Source organism: Hyperoodon ampullatus (genome assembly GCF_949752795.1).
Source record: "Hyperoodon ampullatus genome assembly, chromosome: 9".
Classification (NCBI taxonomy): domain Eukaryota; kingdom Metazoa; phylum Chordata; class Mammalia; order Artiodactyla; family Ziphiidae; genus Hyperoodon; species Hyperoodon ampullatus.
In genome coordinates this window covers 91,469,254-91,495,134 of record NC_136922.1, presented here as the reverse complement: position 1 = coordinate 91,495,134, position 25,881 = coordinate 91,469,254, and the positions used below count along the sequence as shown (strand labels likewise).

The 25,881-nt window shown below is 36.7% G+C and overlaps 1 protein-coding gene across 2 annotated transcripts in view; it reads right to left on the bottom strand.

Annotated features, from left to right (window-relative positions):
- Positions 1 to 25,881, bottom strand: part of NUP205 (nucleoporin 205) — a gene marked incomplete at its 5' end in the record, with an annotated part of 82,028 nt that overhangs the window by 6,893 nt on the left and 49,254 nt on the right. For both annotated transcript variants that reach the window (XM_079711111.1, XM_079711112.1), the window contains 8 exons: positions 4,765 to 4,891; positions 5,113 to 5,241; positions 7,268 to 7,344; positions 12,345 to 12,471; positions 14,478 to 14,616; positions 16,143 to 16,264; positions 17,611 to 17,802; positions 18,733 to 18,881. In XM_079711111.1, the coding sequence (XP_079567237.1) occupies positions 4,765 to 4,891; positions 5,113 to 5,241; positions 7,268 to 7,344; positions 12,345 to 12,471; positions 14,478 to 14,616; positions 16,143 to 16,264; positions 17,611 to 17,802; positions 18,733 to 18,881 (1,062 nt within the window). The remainder of the gene's footprint in view (positions 1 to 4,764; positions 4,892 to 5,112; positions 5,242 to 7,267; positions 7,345 to 12,344; positions 12,472 to 14,477; positions 14,617 to 16,142; positions 16,265 to 17,610; positions 17,803 to 18,732; positions 18,882 to 25,881) is intronic.

The following is a 25,881-nucleotide window of genomic DNA, read 5'->3' as shown; positions in this document are numbered from 1 at the left end:
AAAACCTAGACATAACACAAAAAATAACTACCTAAAGTTACCAAAGTAAATAGAAGCAGACAGACACTGGTAGGGAGAGTGCAGGCGCACTGGAAAGAGGGCAGATGGAACCTGTACAACTCTAAGCTCTCAGCTCATGGCCTTCGGCCTGGGGCTAAGTACACCCAGCAGTAGCACAAGCAACACAATGCAGAAGCAGGAGTGCTGATGAAAAAAGCACAGTCATTAACGCCTGACAAACCAAAAAAAGAGAAGCCGGGAAACCATGACCAGTGAAGAAAGTTTTAGGGGAATCCCAGAAGAGTAGACAGGGGAACCCTATAGCTACCCACATCACTAACTGAACCATGCACGTAACACACTCAAAACATCTCAGCTAAAGGCAAAAGACATAAACTGACGCAGCACCTGTCACCCAAGAATCAGTGTTCACAGGTCAAAATAGCCAAGGTAATTAAGCCAAAACAAAAGAAAAACACCATACAGGGAAAAAATAATGGAATCTAGAACCTTCAAACCTTTGTAATGTCCAGTATACAATTTTAAATACCCAACATATAAACAACTAAGAAAATGGAATACATTCTCGAGGGACAAGAAAACCAAGCAAGTTGAATCCCTGATAAACCAGATGTTGGTAACTAATGAATGAGCGTTTTAAAGTAGCTATTATAACTGAGGGAAAACAAACAATGAAAACATAGTTAATCTCAGTAGAGAAAATAGAAATGAGATAAGAGAATCAAACAAAAATTCTAAAACTGAAAAATACAATTTCTGAAGTAAAAAAAATTCACTGGATATATTTTGCCAAATAGAGCTTATTGAGGAAAGAATAAGTGAACTTGAAGATAAAGCAACTGAAGTGGTCAAAAGGCACAAACTTCCAGTTTTAAGATAAATAAGCACTAGGGATGTAATGTACCATGCAATAAATATAATTCACACTGTTCTATGTCATGCATAAAAGTTGTTGGGAGAGCAAATCCTAAGGGTCCTCATCACAAGGAAAAAAATTTTCCCCTTTTATTTTGTATCTATATGAGATGATGGATGTTCACTAAACTTATTGTGATAACCATTTCATGATGTATGTAAGTCAGATCATTATGCTGTACACCTTAAACTTATACAGTGCTGTATGTCAATTATATCTCAATAAAACTGGAAGAAAAAAATTCCAGTCTTCAATTATCTGTAAATATAGTTGCTAACGTAAAATTTACATATTCATATGATACCAAGATATAAACAAAAAATTACAAGGAGGAATGTTTGCAAAAAATAAATGATCTGCCCATTACATTTACCTTCAGGGCCTTGAAATCATGCTAACATACATAAACTGTAATGCAACTTTACATGAGATAGTAAATCAAATAATAAAAAAGTATAGCAAATGTTCTCATCCTATTTCTTATAAATAAAGAGCATTACAAAAAAAAAACATAGTATCAAACCATCTAATATATGTTTGAAGAGAATGAGGCTGAAAATATTTGAAGAAAAAACAGTCAAAATTTCCCCAAAATTGATAAAACAAAGAAATGTATAGATAAAAAATTCTCAACAACACTAAACGGAATAAACACAAAGATGCCCACACCAAGGTACGTTAACAGTCAAACTGTTTAAAGAGGAAGAGCACATCTCAAGAGCAGCAACAGAAAAACAACACTTTACATATAGAGGAACAATATTCCCATCAATGACTGACTTCTCATTAGAAATCATGGAAGACAAAAGTGAAACCATATCTTTAAAGTACAGAAAGCACAAAACTACCAGCTCAGAATTCTATATCCAGCAGAATTATTCTGCAAGAATGAAGGCAAAATCAAGACATTTTCAATAAAAGAAAGTTAAGAGAATTCATCACTAACGGACCCGTACTTATATAAGAAATTTTTCAGCCTGAAGGGAAATAACACCACGTGGAAACTCTGATCATTGAGAAAGAATAAAGAGCATCAAATGTGTTTAATATCTAAATAAATGCAAAAGACTATTTTTTTCTTTTTTACCCGTTTGTTCTTTACTTATAAAGCAATAGATTGTTTGAAATAAAAATTATTGTCTGTCATGAAGAACCTAGGGGTAAAACGGGAATAAAGACACAGACCTACTTGAGAATGGACTTGAGGATATGGGGAAGGGGAAGGGTAAGCTGTGACAAAGGGAAAGAGAGGCATGGACATATATACACTACCAAACGTAAGGTAGATAGATAGTGGGAAGCAGCCGCAGAGCACAGGGAGATCAGCTCGGTGCTTTGTGACCGCCTGGAGGGGTGGGATGGGGAGGGTGGGAGGGAGGGAGATGCATGAGGGAGGGGATGTGGGAACAGATGTATATGTATGACTGATTCACTTTGTTATAAAGCAGAAACTAATAAAAAAAAAAAAAAATTATTGTCTAAGGGAATTTATAGTGTATGTAGATGTAATACATGTAACAATTGTAACATAAAAGAAGGGGGGAATGTGGGCCTATACAGCTGTAAGAGTTGTAAATTTTGAATGAAGTGGTACTATATTAACAATAAATAGGCTGTGAAAAACTATGGCAACTCCTAAAAAAAAAAAAAAATACAAAGAAGTGTAGGTAAAAACCCGATAGTAAAATTAAAATCAAATTCTATAAAACAGATTTTTTTAAAAGCAGGTAAGGAAAAATAAAAAAACAGAGAAAGGAGGTAGAAAGCAATTAATAAGTAGAAAACAATTAAATGATAGACCCAAATCCAATCATATCAATAATTACACTAAATATTAAAGGACTAAACACATCACTAAAAGCAGAGATAGTCAAAATGGATTAAAGAAAAAAAAGACTCAACTCTCTGTGTACCAGAGATGCACTTTAAACATAAAAACATGGATAGGATGAAAATAAATGGACAGAAAGAAATAAACCATGTAAACCATAAGCATAAGATATTTTGAAAAAGAAGAACAAAGCTAGAGGATTTAAACCACCTGATTTCAAAACTTATTGTTGATATAAAGCTATTGAAGAATAAGTATATAAAGACAGTGTGTATAAAGTATATAAAGACAGTGTGGTATTAAGAGAAAGAACAGACATACAGATTAATGGAACAGAATCGAGAGTCCAAAATAAACCCAAATTTATGTGGTCAATTGATTTTTGAGAAAAGGTATCAAAGTAATCCAAACAGAAAAAGATAATCTTTTCAACAAATGGTACTAAAACTGGACACAGGCTCATCACTAGTCATCAAGGAAATGCAAATTAAAATCACAGTGAGATATCACAACACAACCACTAGAATGGCTGACAAACCAAGCATTGGCAAGGATGTGGATCAGCTAGAACTCTTATACATGGCTGGTAGGAATGCAAAATGATTGTACTTTGTAAAACAGAATGGCAGTATCTTATTTAGTTAAACATACCACAGAAGCCAGCAATTGCATTCTTAGGTATCTAATCAAAAGATATGAAAACATTATGTCCACATAAAGATTTATATCCAAATATTCATAGTAGCATTATTCACAATAGCTAAAAATCTGGAAATAACCCAAATGTCTATCAACTAGTGAAGAGATATATTATGGTATATTTTTAATATGGAATACCAGCCAGAAATAAAAAGGAACAAAATAGTAATACACACATGGATGGATTTCAAAAACACTGAGCTAAATGAAAGAAGTCGAAACACGAAAAAGACTACATATTGTATGATTCCATTTATATAAAATTCTGGAAAAGGCAAAATAATAGACACCTTGACCAGGGGGTCAAAGGAAACAATCACATGCAAAGGGACAAGAAGAAACTTTTAAGGATGAGGGAATTATTCTATATTTTGGTTGTGGTAGTGGTTACACACTGCATAAAATTACAAAAAGTACTCAAACTGTACACCTAAGATGGGTGAATTTTGTTGTATGTAAATAAAAAACCTCAATAAAACATTTTTTCTTAATCCCACTTGCTAGGACATTTTATAATGGAGTTAGGCAGACAAGAGTTCTTGGCATAACATATTTTTTCATAATATTATTCTATTAAATAGATATTTTATGTGATTAAGCAATTTTCAGAGAAAATAAGATCCTGAAGACGATGAAAATGTGACAAAATGATTCACAGAAATCTCAAACAAAAGGTTTCTTGAGATCACCACCAGTCCATCACAATACAACCACCAAGATCCAAACGGGCTTTGGCTTTTGAATGTCCCATGGGACAAAAGCTTTAACCAATCCATAATCCGGCCTCATACTCCTAATCTTCCCTACTGGGTCACTAGGGAATCATAGGCTACATCAGCTTACTAAGTATCGAAATTTTACTTTGCTATGTTACAGAAATTTGGAGCTAAATACAAAACCCAACTGAGACACTAAATTCAGCTTAACATGATTTAACATACAAACTGTCTATTTTCATACTTTTCACCTGGCTAGTTTACTCTCCAATCCTAGAGCCTTTTGGGTCTCACATGCTACATAAAACTATACTCTCCCCACATGGCTCTTCCAGATTCATCCTCAGAAAATCTTAAATTTCTCTATTCTTTCCAGTTCTCCAGCTGTATCCACAGGTCTGACAACAGTACCTCCTCATCACTCCGTCTTAAAGAAGTCGTTTTTAAAATTTCCCATTCATTACTGGTGGTAAAAAAAAAAAAAAAAAAAAAAATTGCATCTTACTGGGGCCAACTAGAGCTTGTCATAATCCTGGCAACTTAACTCCTCAAATACAGAAAGAAAGAACTAGCTAGCTCACCTTGCCGGGGCCCATCTCTATTAATGGTTTCTGACAGGCTAGGGGTGAAGAGACACACAGCATGCTGAAAGGTAGGGGAACTCTGTAACATGAGTGACTGGCAATATTCCATGACATTGGCACAAATCTACAAAGGAAGAACAAGCAGTAACAAAAATATTAGCTCCCCAAATGCCTCATATCATGGAAATCCAGATTTGAAGGAGAACAAAGTTATAGATCAGTTTGTAAAATTACAACAAAGTTACAAATCAATCTGTAAAATTACCCACATCTATTATTTTTCTCAAATATCTCCAAAAACATAAAAAGCTTAAAGAATGGTTCCACAACTCTCACTCCTCTTACCTGCTGCATGGCCAGTTCGATCTCATCTTTCTTGCTCACTCTATCCCCCTCCACATTATCATCTTGAAATTTAAACTGACGCAGTCTGTCGGAGCCACCAAAGCGACTTAGTAGTCCTAAGCACTGGCGCTAAGGAAAGAAAAGATACTTTCTTGTTCATATCTAGTTGTATATGTTTAAAGTTAGTGACCTATCTTTCTTGAGGGAGATGAAAAAGAAAAACTCAGTGGGGAGTGAACTCACTCTTTAAAGCATCTAATCTCTTACTTCCAACGGACCCAACTAAAGTTAGCAATATTAAAATGTACCTTTCTGCAAATGTATTTACTTGGCAGACAACTCATTAAAAGAATATTAATTGTTTTAGCAGTTAACCCCCACTAAAATCTAAGTGCTTGCCAAAGATTTTTTGTATCACACCAAATAATTCCTTAGTAGATTCCCATTAAATAAATACTAATCAATAAACAATGAGAAGCAAAATGAGATGGCAAACAGAAGCAGATTCGTGATAATTTTGTCTACTAAGGCTCAAATTTAAAGGCTCTTACTCCTGTGGCTGCTTCTGGGGACTTCAAAAAGGAGTTGGGAACACAGAAGAAACCTTGGCAGATAAATCGCAAAGCTCATTTGTTTGAAATGTTGGTACTTTTCACCTGAGAATATAATTGTTCCTAAGGTTCTCAGTGGGAAAGGACAAGCTTTGCAAAATTGGCAGTATGTCCAGAATCAGAGATGTGGGTTCCAATAACAGGTACATGACTTTTTGCTATATGTCCTGGGACAAGTTACTTAACTTCCTCAAGCCTCTGTGTTCATATTTCTAGTGATAATAGCAACTCCTACCTTATAAGATTATTGTTAGGATTACCTGAGACATTGAATTGTATTTAAAGTGCTTAGTACAGTGTTCTGCACCTAGTAAGTGCACAATAAAAACACATTTAAAACATTGGTATTACACATACACACACTCACCCCTACATATATATATCCATATATATTATATAATATCTAGCTTAAACTGATGTTAGTTTAAATAGTAAGTATGGATAAGGCAAAACATACTAAGGAGATTATAATATAAATTTAATTTGTCAAAATACTCTTTTTAAAACTTAAAACTGGCTGTTTGCTATTCTTACAAAAACAGATGCACTAACACATTTCCAGAGGCTACCTTATGAAAGATGCATCAAAAATATTTTTTTCTCCCCACCAATGAAAAAAGTTAGAAGGCTTAAAAAAACAAAACAAAACAAAACAGAGTATTTTGGCTTGGTTAGAGAGAGTACAAGCCTTTCTGGAGTGCTATTTGACAATGACTCAAAATGTACTACTTGTTTACCCATGCACCCAGTGATAACAATTATGCTGATGGCAGCATTTTTCTTTTGGAAACTTGAAAAACAGCTCATGAAAAGAGGACTGGTTAAGAAAATTACTGTATCAAAAACAATGGAATATAAATTCTACTATGTAATTCTTCTGCAGCCAAAAAAAAGTGAAGGTGCTCAAATCAAAGCAGGCCAGGAGGCTCCCAGAAAGACTGTGATAAAATATCTAATTGATAAGCTATCTACTCTGTTTGAATATATTGAAAAGAGATTACATAACTGGAGGAGAGTTTGGGAATAAATTAGAAATAAGTACATAAAACCAAGCAAATAAAAAAAAGAAACAATTACTCTAGGAAAAAGTGTTGTATAGAAAAGTAACATATGGTCCATCCATGGCTTATTCATAAATGACATTTCATAGTAATAATAATATAACACTAAATATTAATCTAATCGAAATTATGATACAATTAGAGTTGGGGGTGGGGACACGTTACGAGAGAGGTACATATTGTATGACAGAAGAACAGGAGTAAAGAGATCTAAATTCTCATCCTTCTCGATGGAAGGTCAATAGACGACTCTTAAAATTGGAAAATCAAGTAGTAGTAACATAAGCATATTATTTAGAGATATGAAAGAATCAATTAAAACCGTTGCTGGGTTTACCCAAATTCAGGGAGCAGAATGGGGAGGATCAGTGAGAGGACTGTTGTATTTTGTTACAAGTCTTACAGCTGCTCTTTAAAGATGTAAAAAAAATTTTTTTAATTTAAAAAATAAAAATAAAAAAGAAGTAAGAAAGAATCAGTTACCTGGAATCTTCCAATATGTCCCTGTAGCTCCATTAGAGATCCTTCATTTACATCAACATCAAGTTCACTTAGTATACCTATAAAATTTGGAATGCTTTTAAATGTAGTGTTATAATCAAAAAAATAAAAACATTAAAAAACCAGGAATGGCAGTTTTACTATTTTATATTTATATATGTATAAATATATATTCTTTTATATATATGCATAAATAGACACAGACTCTGCCATGAACGAGGTTTGAGAAATACGACTTTACAAAGATTGTGTACCACCACACAATATGTAAGTGTACCACACCACATATTCAGTCATATGCAAGCTAAATCTAGACTGAATCAGTAATTCAAAAAGGCACTTCAAAATTTTCGAGAAAAATCTACTTTTTATTTATAAACATAAAAGTTAAAATTTTCTAAACTCAGCAGTAAATTACTTTCTCATGTAACAGTTCAGAATATAAAACACTAAGAACGAAATGCATTTTTTTTCTTTTATCTCTTCTATGTATTGTACCATTTGAGTTTTTTTCTTTTCCCTTAGGCAAAGTACCATTTACACATACCCAAAAAAGTTGCCATTCAATTTCTCAGTTAGGACCCATTATGAAATCCCTAAAGCTGATCAACCTTTTATAGTACCATGGACTCCCTTAATTGCTATTGAGCCCTCCAAGCAAAGCCATGGGTCATTCTCTCCACTGGTGTGTTTCTTTGTTCCATGACTGTAGCCATGAGGAGAACCCAGCTGATCCAGTCCCAGCCACCCTAACTATCCATGTGTTTTCACAATCCCTTTAATCCATTTCTTACTTCCAAGCATACACTCCATAGCACATAACCCGGAACCTTACCCTTTGCTCCTTATAATGACAAGCCTTCCTCCTTTTAGATTTCTCAGCCCATCAACCTCTAAACAAACCTACAGAAAATACTCATATCACTTGGCACATGCTGGCTTGTTACCTCACCTGCGCCTCATTGCTCCACTAGCTCCTTTCCCTTTCCCACCTCCACCTCCACGGAGAGTAGGCTCCCAGAATCACTTTATTTAATTACTCTCTAAAATTTACCCTACCGCAGAGGATTTTTCCACACTATCTAAAAATGTGTTCAGGTCTCCCTTGTACTCCAAAACAAAACAAAACCAAGTAAAACCCTGGTTAATATCAAATTCTTGAAATATTTTTTTCTCCATTTGTTGCTTGTGATTCTTATGCCCTCCTTTTCCATCTTAACTCCTTGAAAGCTGGAGTTTGCACTTAACACTACCATGGAACTTTGGCTTTTTCCTGTTTGTCCTTAACCTTTCTGATCTCTGCAGCCTGTGTTGCTGTTCCCCAGTTCTTTCATTCCTCCTGCACACCAACTGCTGCCTCTATTTAAAAAAACTAGCAATTCTCAGATTCTTTTTTCTTTTGGCAGCACCGAGTGGCATGCGGAGCTTCCCCAACCAGGGATCGAACCCGTGTCCCCTGCAGTGGAAGCACAGCCTTAACCACTGGACCACCAGGAAGTCCAATTCTCAGATTCTTAAGACCTTTCCGCTACATGCCACCTGAATGCTGTGGACCATATATATCATCCTCAACTCCAAAACACTTTACAGAATATCTGTGGGTCACAGATAAAAAATTAACCTGATGATAAGTAGTTGAGGAGGTACAACATATCTGGTACTGGGCTAAGCATTTAAGACAAAACCATATGGTAAAATTACAGGATAATACAAAACCATATGTAATCAAGGGCTGAACTGGGCAGAGTAGGGTTAAGAGGAGTATAAATTATTATTATTTTTTTTTTTTGGCAGTACGCGGGCCTCTCACTGTTGTGGCCTCTCCCGTTGTGGAGCACAGGCTCCGGACCCGCAGGCTCAGCGGCCATAGCTCACGGGCCCAGCCGCTCCGCGGCATGTGGGACCCTCCCGGACCGGGGTACGAACCCGCGTCCCCTGCATCGGCAGGCGGACTCTCAACCACTGTGCCACCAGGGGAAGCCCCGTATAAATTATTTTTTAAAGTTATTTTAAAAAATTAGGAGGGTAATTTGGCATTATCTTTTAAAATTATTTTAAAGTGTGTGTGTGTATGTATACATACACACACGTATGTAATGGTATATATGTATAAATATATATATATATGTGTATTTATATCTGACCAAGCACTGCCAGGAACTTAGCAAGCCTACCAGCTCATATATACAAAAATGTATATGTATACACACACACACACACACACACACACACACACAGTTATTAAATGCCAAACAGTTTGACATTTTTAAAAAGATCGGAAACAGTCAACGTGTCATAGGGGTCTGGGTAACCACCTCACAATTGGAAAACTATTCCACCAATTAAAGAGTCAGGTAGGAACTATACATGCCGATGAGAAAAAATCCCCAAGACATAACGTGGGGAAAAAATTACAGAGCAGTGTGTATGGTATTTCATTTGTGTAGGGAGGAAAAAATGTTTACACCACGTGCAGAGAAACTGCTAGAAAATCAAAGTATAAATTGATAATTGGTTCCTTTTAAGGAGCAGGAATTGCTGGTCAGGGTGCTTTATTCTTTTATTTTGTTTGAATATATCATGAGCATGTTAAAATAAACTGTGCCTTTCTGAAGAAAACTTTAATACAGTGACAGGGTTAAATGCTGCTATTAGCAAAATACAGAATATTTCAAGTAATTTTAAAAAGTAACAAAAGGAAAATTCATCAATAAAATCACCTTGGCAGAGGATCTGATAAAAGGTAAATTTTCTCTGTACTAACTCAGGACTTCTGGATTAAGATGGCAGAATGAAGTAGTATCATAGAATGTCCCTTCTATAATCAACCTACAAATAAATGAAATTCACCAAAAAGGGAAAGGGGCCAACTTTCACCATAAATACTAAAGCATGGTGGTGGTTAAGGAAAAAAAAAGGGGGGGAGATGAAGAAAACTCCAGGGGAGTAAGTAGCATGATTCAACTCATGACCCTCATCCCACCCCTCAGAAGCAGTACAGAGAAAAGAAGATAAGCCAACAAACTCTTGCAAATTCTCATAGAGACCCCACAATTTGCGAAGAAGCACATTCGGGTGATTAAGTAAATTAAGTAATCAGGAGAACTAGTAATTAGGAGAAACCAACGTAAAAACCATTTGGAGAAGAACAACTACATAGCACTATGGGACCTTAGTAAAGGCAAGAAGGGTGGCCTGTCTTGGTATCATCTCAGGACACTGGAATGAAGTGGGGAAATGAACATAATAAGCACACAGGACTAAGACACTCCAAGGTTGGGTGAAGTTGACCCTGGGATCTCCTCAGAATGAGCACACGCTCTAAGTACCATAATATGCACTGCACTACGCCCTGCCAAACTCTCTCCTCCCAACACAAAGGGCTCAGGCACTGAGGCATGCCCAGAGAGGAAAAAATATTGCGGGTGTTGGGGCAGAATCAGAAGTTGGCCTCAGACTTCTCCACAGCAATATAAAGATGGAGGTAGTATAGGCTAGTAGTTAAGCACACAGACTCCGAAGCCACACTGCATGAAAAACCCTACAGAATTATTTGTGTGACTTTGGACAAGTTAACCTCTCTGTGCCTCAGTTTCCTCATTTGTAAAAAATATGACATTATTATTAATAGTAGGCCATGCTGTCATTCAAGAATAAAGGCAACCTTTAGATGTTTGTAAACATTAGAGACTTCAGGGAAGATTATATACTTTTTCTTAGGGGAGGGGACCTCAATATGAATTAAAAACACCAAGAGATAAATCAAAAGAAAGAACTCAGAAATGGTGAAGCTATAGGAGGAAAAAAAAGAATTGGTGTTTTTCTGTGAATCCATGTAAATATACAAGTAAAACTAAATAGCTGAAGTTATTATGGTTGCAGGACTGAATATAAATGATATTTACTCAACAAAGTAAAAATAATACAAGCAAACAACATGAGGGTGGAAGAAGAATTGTAAAATAACTCATTACTTCACCTTTCACATCAGGAGTTAGTTGATTCTCTCTAAAAAAAATTTTTTTTTTTTTGCGATACGTGGGCCTCTCACTGTTGTGGCCTCTCCCATTGCGGAGCACAGGCTCCGGACGCGCAGGCTCAGCGGCCATGGCTCACGGGCCCAGCCGCTCCGCGGCATGTGGGATCTTCCCGGACCGGGGCACGAACCCGTGTCCCCTGCATCAGCAGGCGGACTCTCAACCACTGCGCCACCAGGGAAGCCCCCTGTCTAAAATTTATATGTAGTAAAAAAAAAACTTTTTTAATGACCAAAATATCTTAGTAATTTAGCATAATCTTTTTTTCTTCTTAATCATAGTGATCTTTTAAGAACTAATATCTCTTGTACACTTGTAGTAAAGAAACATTTGTCTGGAATTCATCAATGTCTTCAGTTTCTCTTCAATTAGTTTTTCATCTGTAAAGTTCACGTAAAATTAAATAGTTGTTTTCTAAAACTGAATGTAAAAGGTATCCCATTCTCGTAAATTACCTCTGTATGTCTGTTTCTCTCCACTGCCCCTCCCCCCACCAATACATACATATACATAGAGCAATGTTTGAAAAGCTACTTATCAATGTTAACATTTGATAATTTCTAGATAGTGGGATTTGAGTGTTAATTATTTTCTTGAACTTTTTGAATTTTTTACACTGACCATATATCACTTTTATAAACATATTACTTCAAATAAATGCAGTTAAGGGGACTTCCCTGGTGGTCCAGTGGTTAAAAATCCACCTTCCGATGCAGGGGACGCAGCTTCAGTCCCTGGTCGGGGAACTAAGATCCCACATGCCGCGGGGCAACTAAGCCCACGTGCTGCAGCAGAGGATCCCACATACCGCGACAAAGATCCCGCGTGCCACGACTAAGACCCGACGCAGCCAAAAATAAAATAAATAACCAAATAAATATTTTTTAAAAAGGCAGTTAACTCTGTTAGTTCCAATCACAAATAAGTCATATATAGCTGCAAAGTAATAATAACCTCATTCTATTAAGTGTATGTCAGTCTGTAAAGCACTGGTAAAAATCCATTCAACATAATCAACTCACCAGGAAGTGCTGCTTTACTTATAATTCCTGTCAGCAGAGCCAATTCCTGCAAAGACCCAGCACTAACATCCTGACAGCGCAGGATTGCTTGTATGGTATCAGAATGAGAAATGAGAAACTGCAACACCTAAGATGAAGAAAAGGAGGGGAAATGGAAAAACAGAGGTGGAAGAGTAGAAAATTGTATTATAAATTTATATCCACCTGTTTAATAACATTGAAGCAAGTAATTTAATGTAATGAAGAATATTAGATAAGCAGTTGTGTTTTGCATTTACGTAGTTTATTTCTTCAAGAAGCAAACATCTAACTAAATTTCATAAGAAAGCTAAAGATAAGGATTATTTCAAAGTTTAGAGATTAATACACTTAGAAGCTACTATAGAAGAGTATAATATAACTTGGAACTACTGTATGAAAACTATTATTTGACCCCTATTTTTTTTTATTTTTGTCTAAATGGAACTAGAACATGAATTTAAAATGAGTGTGTTCAAAAATGACTTACTGGGACTTCCCTGGTGACTCAGTAGTTAAGAATCCGCCTGCCAATGCAGGGGACACAGGTTCGAGCCCTGGTCCGGGAAGATCCCACATGCCGCAGAGTGACTAAGCCCGTGCGCCACAACTACTGAGCCTGTGCTCTAGGGCCCACGAGCTACAACTACTGAGCCCACGTGCCACAACTGCTGAAGCCCATGCGCCTAAAGCCCGTGCTCTGCAACGAGAAGCCACTGCAATGAGAAGCCCCCGATCGCCACAACTAGAGAAAGCCTGCGCGCAGCAACGAAGACACAATGCAGCCAAAATTAATAAATAAATAAATTTATTTATTTAAAAAAAAATGACTTACTGAATTCAAGTTTGCTCTGTGAAAGTCTGACTAGTGTGACATGGGGACAATCACATAAAAGCTTTTGTCTAACTCTCCTTTTGATATGATGAAAATAAATGAGATACAAATCTTGACCTCTAAACTCTGCCCTTTCAGCTTAGCATTTTACAGTGTACCAGTAGAGAAGACTACTCATTTTCACATTCAAACATCTTCTTAACTAGATTATAGATGCCCTGAAGGCAGGGACTACACCACAACTGGCTGAACATTTGAATCTCTCAGGAACTGTGCCCCTTTTATTTTTTAATACAGATTCCTGGCCTCAGCCCATCATTGTTGGACATGAAACTCAGTAATCTGTATTTTTTAAAGAAGCTACTCAGGTAATTCCACTATGCTCAGTATAAGACTGGCCTTGTATCACAATCTCCCACTTCTATTAAAAAACCTTAATCTCCAGAAAGAAGAAGACAAAGTTTTTGGGTGTTAAGGAACTGACTCAAAGGCCGCATATGAAAGGGGTAGAATGTCACTTAGACTAATGCAATATAAAATCAGGTAGCACACTAGAAACAGCAGCATTCTATCTTGGGAAGGTACGCCTGAAGACTGATGGCAGGGAAAGCAGATAAAATCACCATAAATTATTAGGATGTGTCCTAATTCCTGAGGGTATCATAATAATAGAGCAACACAATAAAAAACTGCAGATTCTTAGTAATAAGCCTAATTAATCAGTGAAAGGTTAAATTGTATATTGCATTATTACTCTAAGAAACAAACATATTTTTGAAGATTTCACTGAAAAGCAATGAAAATAAAACTAATTTATGGTGTTTGAAGGAAAAATATTTTATTAGAAACTCACTTATTTAAATTACTCATTCTTTAAACATCACAACTAAATGTGGCATCATCATATATCTTTTGTATTTTCTGCAAGGTCTAATAAAAGGAGCAGCATTCTCTAATAAATACCTGGTTAAATTACATTTTAGAAGCCAGCTTATTTCTATCACAATAACTGCTTCCTTTTGCAGAACAACAAATTTAGATCTCTTGCCTTCTATCTCACTATTCTATTAATTAGTTGTGGTGTTTCATTCAAACAAGAGTACAAAAACAGGCCAATAAAGTTCAGAGCAAAGTGCAAGGGGTCTATTTTCAATACCCAGCTCTGCCATAAACAGAACAATTAAGGTAAATTCACGTTAAGTGTTCTATGCCTAGGGCTTCTGCATTTGTAAAATAAAGATTTTGTACTTGATGATTTCTACACTAAGGATTCCTCTTACCTGCCCTGCTGCCTGCAAGTGCTGGGCCATACTAGACGTGAGGATGACCTGGCACAAGCGGAGAGCTGGAAGCAGAATCTGGCGGTACCGGTCCACTGGAGTAGGGATGAACACTGGGGCATCTCTCAGGCCAAACATGCTTGATTCGCATCCAGTGAACAAGGAGAGAGCAACAGTCCAACAGTTAAAACAGTCCCCAACCATCTCCACGGCAAACAATCACAGGTGGCTAATTCAGATGTGAAGCTACTAATGAGGACACTGTATCCCAGAGGTACAGTTAGTGAAAACAGTTATCTGAATTTTTTTAAATCTTCGTAAAGAATAATTGCATTAATTTGAAAAGATTGTGCTAAAATTCCCCAAACATACTTATTCTACTCTAAATGTTCCCTTGGGCCACAGAGACTATGTGTGAGAAACAGACAGAAACAAAAATTACTCTCCCCAAATTTCCCTCTTGTACACCCAAAGCCAAAAATGAATCTACATTGTCCATTATATAAAATAAAACAAGATTTTAAAAATTAAAATGAGATTGTAAAATCACTTGACCTTTAAGATGAGGTCTCAGAGCACTGTATTCATAAACTCTTATTTATTGTAAATATTTCTATTTAAATTTTTGAGCAAAAAAAATGGTTGCCTGTTGAAGAGAAGAGAATGAAAGCAGAATATGGAAATAAAAAGAAATAACAGAAAGGCTTTCCAAAGACAGGCAATAATAATGTGCCATGAACTGAGGAACACAATTTACTCAATCCTCTTCACCTAAGGTGAAAGTAACAACTCGTGTGTTGAAAACCTTAGAAAGTTATACTAAAAAAATTTTCTTTTCTAGAAGTAAAATACTTCTATAGTTAAGCCTGAAAAACTCAAACATACAATTTGGCAATGGATCTTTTGAGGAAAATTACTCAAACTGACCTAAATGTTATTTAACAGTAGGAGAGTATGCTATAGGCCCTAACAACACTGAAGCCATGTAGACAAAAAAGAAAAAATTCATATTCAAACTCAACTGAGAAATCTGCTAGAAAGTTTGAAACTTAAAATCATTTCACTTGAAGCTTTCAAATTAGCAAGCAGTTGGTAAAATGTTAAAATGAGAAAAATATAAAATACTATTCAAGTCATCAAGAAAAGAAAATCCACAACAAATTATAATTTCATTACAATAAAAGACCAGTATAACCGAAAACATGTACTTCTACTAAACAGAACAATAAAGTTGGGAAGAAAAACGTCTAACAAAATGCTCTCCCATTTCCCTCTTACGTTACTGCTCTAAAATGGAAAGCACTAGGTCCCTACCCACTTTTACCCTTATTAGCAATTTTCACTTATTAGTTAATGGCAGGGGTATATGACCAAACAAAACCATCAAGATGAGAGTACTGCTCCAACAGAATTATAAACGGCAAAACTGTGTTTGAAATTTTTTTTTTCCTTAATAATCCTTTACTGGTAACTTTAAAAAAAGAGGCGGTGGGGGGGTGGTGAGGATGGTGGTGTGATGAATTGGGCAATTGGGATGGACATGTATACACTGATGTGTATAAAATAGATGACTAATAAGAACCTGCTGTATAAAAAAATAAATAAAATAAAATTAAAAAAATTTTTTAAACCATTAAAAAAAAAGAAATTGATATGGATGCTTACCCCTGTGGGTCCATTTCTGGGCGCATGTCATAGACTTGGCATTGTGCCAGCCTCACAATCACCCCAGACCTCAGCAGCTCTAAAGCGCCCTGTTGTATCTTGGCTACTCTTGTGAGAAATGCCTAAGAAGTTATGAAACGAAAGTCATCAGTACAGAGATCAGAGCCAAGGGTCTCACATTAAAATGAGACTTTCTCATAGCACATTTCTGATCTGTAATCATTGGTGAAGAGAAATTCTGGGCTAGCTAGGAAGGGGTATATTATACCACCTTAACCATAGGATTTTTATGAGGAGTAAATGGCACAGCGTATCTTAAGTGCTACATACACCTTGCATGGATTTAAGCATTCAACTCAATCATGATGTGGGCTTATGGAGGGCAGGGAAGATTGTTTTGCTCACAGCTCTATCTCTACTACCTAGTGCCATACCTGGCATGTAACAGATATTTAATAAATACTTGTTGAATAAATGAAGGAAGGGGCCTCCCTGGTGGCGCAGTGGTTGAGAGTCCGCCTGCCGATGCAGGGGATACGGGTTCGTGCCCCGGTCTGGGAGGATCCCATATGCCGCGGAGCGGCTGGGCCCGTGAGCCATGGCTGCTGAGCCTGCGCATCCGGAGCCTGTGCTCCGCAACGGGAGAGGCCACAACAGTGAGAGGCCCGCGTACCACAAAAAAAAAAAAAAAAAAAAAAAAAAAAAAAAAAAATGAAGGAAGGAGGGAAAACAGAGTTAATGAAGAATCTAAGACTTTAGTGCTTCTCTCTTTTTTTTTTTTTTTGCGGTACTTGGGCCTCTCACTGTTGTGGCCTCTCCCGCTGCGGAGCACAGTCTCCGGACGCGCAGGCCCAGTAGCCATGGCTCACAGGCCCAGCCGCTCCACGGCATGTGGGATCCTCCCGGACCCGGGCACGAACCCATATCCCCTGCATCGGCAGGCGGACTCTCAACCACTGCGCCACCAGGGAGGCCCTAGTGCTTCTCTTATTGTGACATTTGTGGTATTTTTAAGCAGGAGGAAACAAATTAAAACAGATTTGGAGGAAAAGAAATGAATTATACATACTGTACTGAAAAATCCTGTGTTTCAAGTAGAACCAGCACATCTACATTGGAATCTCAACAGGCAACAGTCTGATTTTCGTTGCAGAAGGACATTTTTGCTCACTCTTCTCCTCATAGACCACTGGGTGTCATGTGGCTTTGCCACCACCAGCAATCGAAGTGAGTAAGCAGCAGTCTCAGTACCCAACTAACCCTCTCAGGACCATTTCAACTCAACTTTGGCATGCTCAGAAGATACAGTTCTAGCACATGTCCCCAAATTTAAAACTCCTTAGAAATGATTAAAGTTTGTATGATAGAAACATGCAAAATGTAGGCCACGTTAATTTTCTTTAATATATCCTTAACCCCAAGAGGAAATGACCTGTTGATCTAACTTCATGTGAATATAAAGCCTTACCATTTTGGATTCGTAAGTATAAAGGGCTTTTAAAAGGGGAGGCTGTGGAGTGAGTAAGCTCTGCAAAGTACGGTCATCTTCTACCAGGCTGTCCACAAGCACCTTCAAATAGCCACTGTTAGAAAGATACAGAAGCCACTGCTGCTGCTTATCTACGGAGACAATCCGATCAAGTAGAGCCAGTGCCAGCATCTGACGGAAGAACAGAACAAAATCCAAAATGTGGAGATGGCTACCAAAATCAACAACAGTAACTCCCTTTATCTGGAAATGTTTAAAAGTTTTCTTACAAGGAGAATGGTTGCCTGCAATACAATTCTCTCTCTCTTTTTTTTTTTTTGAGAAAAATGTATGTATGTATCCAGAATCTTGATTTATTAATAAAAGAAAAAATTTCAGGGTAAAGTTATATTTCTGAAACAAAACCTAACACATTAAAATAATGGCATTAAATACATTTTAGCAAAATCTAAACATTACTTGCTGGAGGAAAGGGATTTTTAAAAATAGCTCCCCCCCCAATTGTAAAGTTTCACATGCTCCTTGTAGAAAACAGAAAACTATACAGAAAATACATTATCTGATAAACACAGATTACTTTGTTCTATGTCTTCCCAAATACTTTTTTTAACATAATTGAGAGAGTACATGATTCAAATGCTATGTAATTTTCCACCAGCAGGGAATTATCTCTTCTCACTGTATTATCACCAGTATGACATAATATTTTAAAGATATATAAATGCAAATACTCCTTGAAAAAGCAGAGAAAGATACATTCAGTATAAAAGCTACGTATCCAGCATTCTCTTAGGCCAAGATCTTGATTAACCAGCATCTCTGCTGGTTAACTTCTACCAGTGTAAGGCAAATCTCAAAATTAGCAAAAAGATTATTCTGAGGGTACAGTCTGAACTAATAAAGGATTCTGAACGTAAGTAAACAAAACATATGAATGAACAAAACAGAAATTCCAAATTATAGTAAATAAGAAAATTCACTAAAATATATTACAGAAAATAATTCCCAATATATAACATACATTTGAAAAGCTGATCCAGTTTATGCCTTAATAAGTCAAAATATCTATCCAATTATAATACTAAGCAGGAGTTACTGTACCCTTCCAATCTCATGACCATCACAAGCATCTCGACAGACCACTTCCATGAGGGCAGCACCATAGCTCTCAATGATGGCTATGTTTTCTCGCTGTAATTTACTAAACACATCTTCAGGGGCAGTCAGCCTTTCCCACATGGTTTTCTTGGCTAAAGGGTTACAAGAGAAGAAATATAAAACACTCCAGCAAAAAGCAGTTTGGTAACTGAGTAATTACACCTCATACATGACAACAGAAAAATCCTTCCATTATTGCCTGCACACAAAGACCCATCAACCAATGAGTCTAGGCAGGTAAACTTTAAGAACACAATGCACTATTCCATGCATGTACACTGAGATAACAATGGTATTAGGAAAAGGATAAACTATCCTTAAAGAAATCAAAATGAATTATGAAACTCCAGGAGAAACATTCCTGTATTTATTCCACTAATCAATCTGGTTTTATCTTTTATTGAGATCTATGAGAATTTGGCTACAAAGGAGCAGGTACAAAGTAGACAAAGATCTGCTTCCAAAAAACAGATATTTTATTCTTTTATATTTTTTAATTGAAATATTTATTAAAAAGAAAAGGTATACTCATTATGAAGATCATTTAAATTAATTAAATTTAATTTAATTCAAGGAACACTGATAATTAAAGATAGGATCATACGCTTTACATAGATTCCTGTAAACCTTTTAGAAAAGTTTCATAAATACACTACATAAAGCAATAATCTGTATTTGAAACTAATCTTATGACTTTTCCCCAACTAGTACATGGTAGCAGTTTTTTTTTTTTAACATCTTTATTCGAGTATAATTGCTTTACACTGGTGTGTTAGTTGCTGCCATATAACAAAGTGAATCAGCTATACGTATACATATATCCCCATATCCCCTCCCTCTTGCGTCTCCTTCCCACCCTCCCTATCCCACCCCTCTAGGTGGTCACAAAGCATGGAGCTGATCTCCCTGTGCTATGCGGCTGCTTCCCACTAGCTAACTATTTTAGATTTGGTAGTGTATATATGTCAATGGTAGCAGTTTTTTGTGTTTTTTTGGTTTTTTTTGCGGTATGCAGGCCTCTCACTGTTGTGGCCTCTCTCGTTGCGGGGCACAGGCTCCGGACGCGCAGGCTCAGCGGCCATGGCTCACGGGCCCAGCTGCTCCGCGGCACGTGGGATCTTCCCAGACCGGGGCACGAACCCGTGTCCCCTGCATCGGCAGGCGGACTCTCAACCACTGCGCCACCAGGGAAGCCCCAATGGTAGCAGTTTTTAAACTGAGGAAAGATTCTCAAGACAGGGTGATCAGAATGGAGGACAAAACAAAGCAGGTTTAACCATGAAAAATAAAAGTAACACACAAGGGCTTCCCTGGTGGCGCAGTGGTTGAGAGTCCGCCTGCCGATGCAGGGGACACAGGTTCGTGCCCCGGTCCGGGAAGATCCCACATGCCGCAGAGCGGCTAGACCCGTGAGCCATGGCCGCTGAGCCTGTGCGTCTGGAGCCTGTGCTGCGCAACGGGAGAGGCCACAACAGTGAGAGTACCGAAAAAAAAAAAAAAGTACACTCAATGTGGTCTATATTCCACTATAAAGTTTGCAGCAGTCAAACCTTCAGAGTTTTAAGGATATTTTTTCCCTAAAATATCTTTACCACTACTTTGATTTTGTTTTAGTCATATTTAATTTCTAATAGTGTCAAAGCAGGGTATGAGATTATTTTCTCAACCGTGTCACTTCCTTCGGTCACCTGGTCCCATCTACTTCTATTTCACCTCCCTCCACTCTCCACCTCCACCCCAACGCTGCCGCCACACTAGCCCTCAAATTCAGCACTTCCTTCAGTCTCAGGATCTTCGCACTAGCTGTTCTTTATATTCTTCCCCAGATCTTAGCATGGCTGCCTCCTCTTCATCATTCCAGCCTCTATCAAATATCGCTTCCTCAACTACATCCAGCTTCCCTCCTCCTCCCACCCCACACACAATATATCACAGTCCTATTTTATCTTCTCCACAGTACTTATTTATCAGATTTACTCAAATTATGTTATTTTTTAGTTTCCATGCTTGTATCTCTGTCTGCTCACATCGAGTGTAAGCTTATTAACAACGGATTCTGTCTTGTCTACCACTGTTTCTCCAGAATTTAGCACAGTGTCTAGCACATAGTAGAAGCTCAAATATTAATTACTGATTGATTGACAGCTTAAAGGCAAGTTTAGAAACTGCTCCAGGGATGCCACCAGATGCTCTCAGGGTGGGGTACCACGGTGGGTGGGTTTTCAGGAACCCAGCCTGAGGGGCTATGGCATCTCCTCTTCTGTTTTACGCATAGGATTGCCACAAAATTATCTGAATAAAGGCTTTGGACAAAAGTCTGAAAGCCACTATCTTATAGGTTTAACATATTTTAACCATGAATTCCTTAGTTCAAACATTCTTATGTATATGCAACCCCACCAGAAGAGTCCAGCAAAACTCTTGATTTCCTTTCTCTTCTTAAGTCTTATAAAACTTGTAATTTATACTTGGGGTTGGCAAACTAAGGCTTGTGGGCAAAATGTGATCTCCCACTTGTTTTTGTAAATAAAATTTTAATGCAACATAGCATACGTCTCTGGCTTCTTTTGCACAATAATGGCAGAGTTGAGTAGTTGCAACAGAGAACATATGGCTTGCAAAGCCTGAACTAGTTATTATCTGGCCCTATACAGAAAAAGCTTGCTGGCATCTGGTCTATATCATCCAATTTAAGGCTTATTGTTTTATAAACACATATATTGCCATTTTTACTAGGATAAAAGATTTTATGAAAGCAAGAACCCAATTAATGTTTCCTGCTTCCTGGAACAACTAAAAATAATCAACCACCAAATGATTACTGATTTTTGTTTGAATTGTAAAAAGGGGAAATAATCTAAATGTCCAAAAATGGGTAGGCTAAATAAATTATGGTATATCCATAAGTGGCAAAATCTATACAGGTATTAAAAATGTTACTTAATGAGGCAGGAAAAGCTGATAAAATACTAAATAGAGAGAAAACGGAAGATTTAAATCAATAAAAAAAGATGGCTGGCTATAACCAAAATGTCGTGATAGTTATCTTAGAAGGGTAAAATGTGTGACTTTTCCTTTGGTTTATTAGTATGTTCTAAATTTCCTATAATCAATATTTATTTTTAAATAAAAAAATAAAAGTAAAAATTGTTTTTTGCACAGGCTCCGGAAGCGCAGGCTCAGCGGCCATGGCTCATGGGCCTAGCCGCTCCGCAGCATGTGGGTTCTTCCCAGACCGGAGCACGAACCCGTGTCCCCTGCATTGGCAGGCAGACTCTCAACCACTGAGCCACCAGGGAAGCCCTAAAAGATATTTTTTAAATATCTGATTATGAATTTTTAGTCAGGTTCTAAGGTTCTAGGACCTGACTCAGGTTGTAAAAAAAATAAAAGGAGTGGTGAGAAATGTACATCTAAATTCACATCAAGCATAAAGCCTGCACCCACTACACACATATATATAGCTACAGCTGGTATTTTTATTTTTATTATTTTTATTTTTTGGCCACATCACGCAGCATGCAGGATCTTAGTTCCCCGACCAGGGATGGAACCCACGCCCTCGGCAATGAAAGTGCGGCATCCTGACCACTGGACTGCCAGGGAATTCCTGTAGCTGGTACTGTATTTTTAAGTCACTTATTGGAGTCAGATTCACAAGAACGGAGTTAACAACAGGCAAGATGCTCTATGAAATCCTTTTAGTCCCACTACTTTATGACTAAAATCAGAGGTGTACTTGTACTATAATTCTAGATCATACTAACACCTAGACCATAAAAACTGAAAATCTCATGATAGGATCCTAAAAAATTTAATAATGGCAAGAGATTATCTTTTCTAATCTCTTTTAAAAAGATGATTGGATATTATGGTTTCATAAACAAAGAACAACAGGAATATTCTTGATCAAAAGTCGCAATAGCCCAGAAGAATTATGAGCAGAGGAGAAAATTCCTCATTCTTATTATAATTCCTAATTCTTATTTATAAATAAAAGATACTACCGAGTACCATTAACTTGTCAAACTTAAAAAGAAAAGCCAGTTTAGAAGAAAATAGAACATATGAGAAAAACTTATAATAAAAGTGCTTAAAATTACAACAATTTAAACAATTTTAAAATTAAAAATTCAAACTGACATCTTTCATACAGCTATATCAATCAACTATAAATTAAAGTTGAATGATAAGCTCCTAGAAAATGGAAAGTTAAAAATGAATCTGTTTTAAAAGCAATATAATCCGTTTTACTGAAATTACAACAAAACATTCAAACAGGGCTAATCTCACAGAAATAAAATTAAGGAGGATAAACTATATCCTCTACACTGAGGTGTTAGCATAACTTTATAGGTTGGCTTTATAAACTTTTATTGAAAACATTAATCTGATTAAAAATATGCTGAAAAGTATATATCTTTGTCATTATCAATCTGTTTTTAAATGTGAAATATTTTTATAATACTACAGCTTAAGGAACAGATCAATAGAGAAATTAAGAACATAATAATTGGGGTTCATATTAAACATTTAGGCTCTGGTCAGATTACCCACTTTTTCTTTCTAGTGGTCACTGGCGAAAAAGAGAGAGGAAAAAAAAGTGAAAAAAATACAAAGAGAGATATTTGTGATGTCAATGGCTGTCAACTAAGCCCCAGGAATTACATATGCAAAAGCAATGTCAGATTTGAACTACACTGTTCTTAATTAAGGAAACATATAAGATCCTCCAAATAATTTTATCAAAAAAATTACTGGGTTGGCCAAAAGGTTCATTTGGGTTTTTCCGTATCATCTTACAGAAAAACCCAAATGAACTTTTGGGCCAACCCAAAATATGCTTTGGTTCCTCCTCAGATCTACTGCATTGCCAGCTCAAAGTGATAGGATCCACCCATATGGATTTTCAGAAAATTAACTCTATGCTTAAGAGACGTCTGAATTTCCTTTTCCCTAAATTGCTCATATCCTTTGCCCATTTTTCTGTTGGGTTATTGATTTGTAGATGCACTTTATTTATTAGAAATTAGTCATTTGTGATATGAGCTACAAATACATTGCTGATACTGAACTCTAATTCTCAGATCTGTCAAAAAGAAGCAAGTCACTTAGCCTCTCTAAGTCAGATTCCTTTTATACCAAACAGGGAAAATGGCTGCCCAGTATTCAGTACATATGTTTATGTAAAAATAAAGAAAAAGTGGTATCAAAAAATAAGTATATAAACATTAAAAATTCAGTTTTTGTTTTAAAACAACAGAAAATAGGTACACTGGCACAAAAGTATGTGCTCAATTAATATTTATTAAATTTAATATTTTTAATTTGAAAATTAAAAATACTAGTATCTAGGGAATAAAGTACTTTGCTATCTATCTAAAACAAGTCAAAATAAGCAGTAATTATGACTAAGAAAAAAAAGCTACTTAAGGGATAAAATTGCTCTAAAAATAGATCATTTGAAAATTAAAAACAAAGGAGAGGGACTTCCCTGGTGGCACAGTGGTTAAGACTCCACGCTCCCAGTGCAGGGGGCCTGGGTTTGATCTCTGGTCAGGGAACCAGATCCCACATGCATGCCATAACTAAGGAGCCGGTGAGCCACAACTAAGACCCGGAACAACCAAAATAAGAAAAATAAAAATAAATAATAATAATAATAAAAAGATAACAGATTTTTTTTTTAAAAAAAGGAGAATCTTCTTTTATGGTCACACTGCTTTTACCACATCTTGATAATGACTTCTTATAAAGCACGTTGTAGAGCTCCATCTAGTGGTTAAGTGGTGATTTTTGCCAATTCAACTAAATACAATGTTAAAAAATTTTTTTAGTCAAGAGGAAAATGGGGGAGGTGTATTAGCAGATTATCTCTCTTAAAAAAAGCTCCTATTTGTTTAAAAAGTTTCTCTGAACTATTATTTTTAACGACCTTAAAAATATTTTTGTGCATTATTTATGCTGGTAGGAAATTCCTATAAATACATCATTTGGCTATTATTACATTCTAAGGGAGATATTATACAAAAATATATAGCCAGTAATGAATAATATGAGATAATCTAAGTCTTACACACAGAGTGGTTTTTAAGAATCTGTGTACAGGACTTCCCTGGTGGCGCAGTGGTTAAGAATCCGCCTGCCAATGCAGGGGACACGGGTTCAAGCCCTGGTCCGGGAAGATACCACATGCCACGAACAACTAAATCTGTGTACCACAACTACTGAGCCTGCGCTCTAGAGCCCGTGTGCCAAAACTACTGAAGCCCGCGTGCCTAGAGCCCGTGCTCCGCAATAAGAGAAGCCACCGCAATGAGAAGCCCGCACACCACGAAAAAGAGTAGCCCCCGCTTGCCGCAACTAGAGAAAGCCCACGCGCAGCGACAAAGACCCAACGCAGCCAAAAACAGACAAATAAATTTATATATATAAAAAAAAGAATCTGTGTACAAAATAACAAATACTCATTAAGGTTCTCAGAAAGCACAAGGAGCCCATTATGAGAAGGTACTTATGACAAGTTCTTAAATAGCAGAGTTACTCTGGCAAAGAGTATTATACGCTGGTCTCCTGAATAGTTAAAAACATTTTTCACATTTGGCAATGAAAGAATCCATATTATTAACTCTTATCTAAAAATGCTAACTATATGGGAATTCTTTGGCGGTCCAGTGGTTAGGACTCCGTGCTCTCCCTGCCAAGGGCCTGGGTTCAGTCCCTGGTTGGGGAACTAAGATCCCACAGGCTGAGCAGCGCAGTCAAAAAAAAAAAAAAAAAAAAAAAAGAAAAAAAGAAAAAAGATAACAATAGTTTACAAAGTTGATTTATCATTGTTTTAAATACATAGATCTTTTGACCAAGAAATTCTACTCCTTGGAATTTATCCAAGAAAAACTTCACATTAGTACAAAAAGACATATGTATACTACTGATGAGAATTTTAAACTGGTAGAAGGCCATTTGGTAGAATCTATTAAAATAAAAATGTGCACCCTCTTTCACATGGAAATTCCACCATGAAGTATCCTTCCTGAGAAATATATAGGTATATAAAAGAATATTTGATGCAGCTTTTTTGTGATAGTAAAA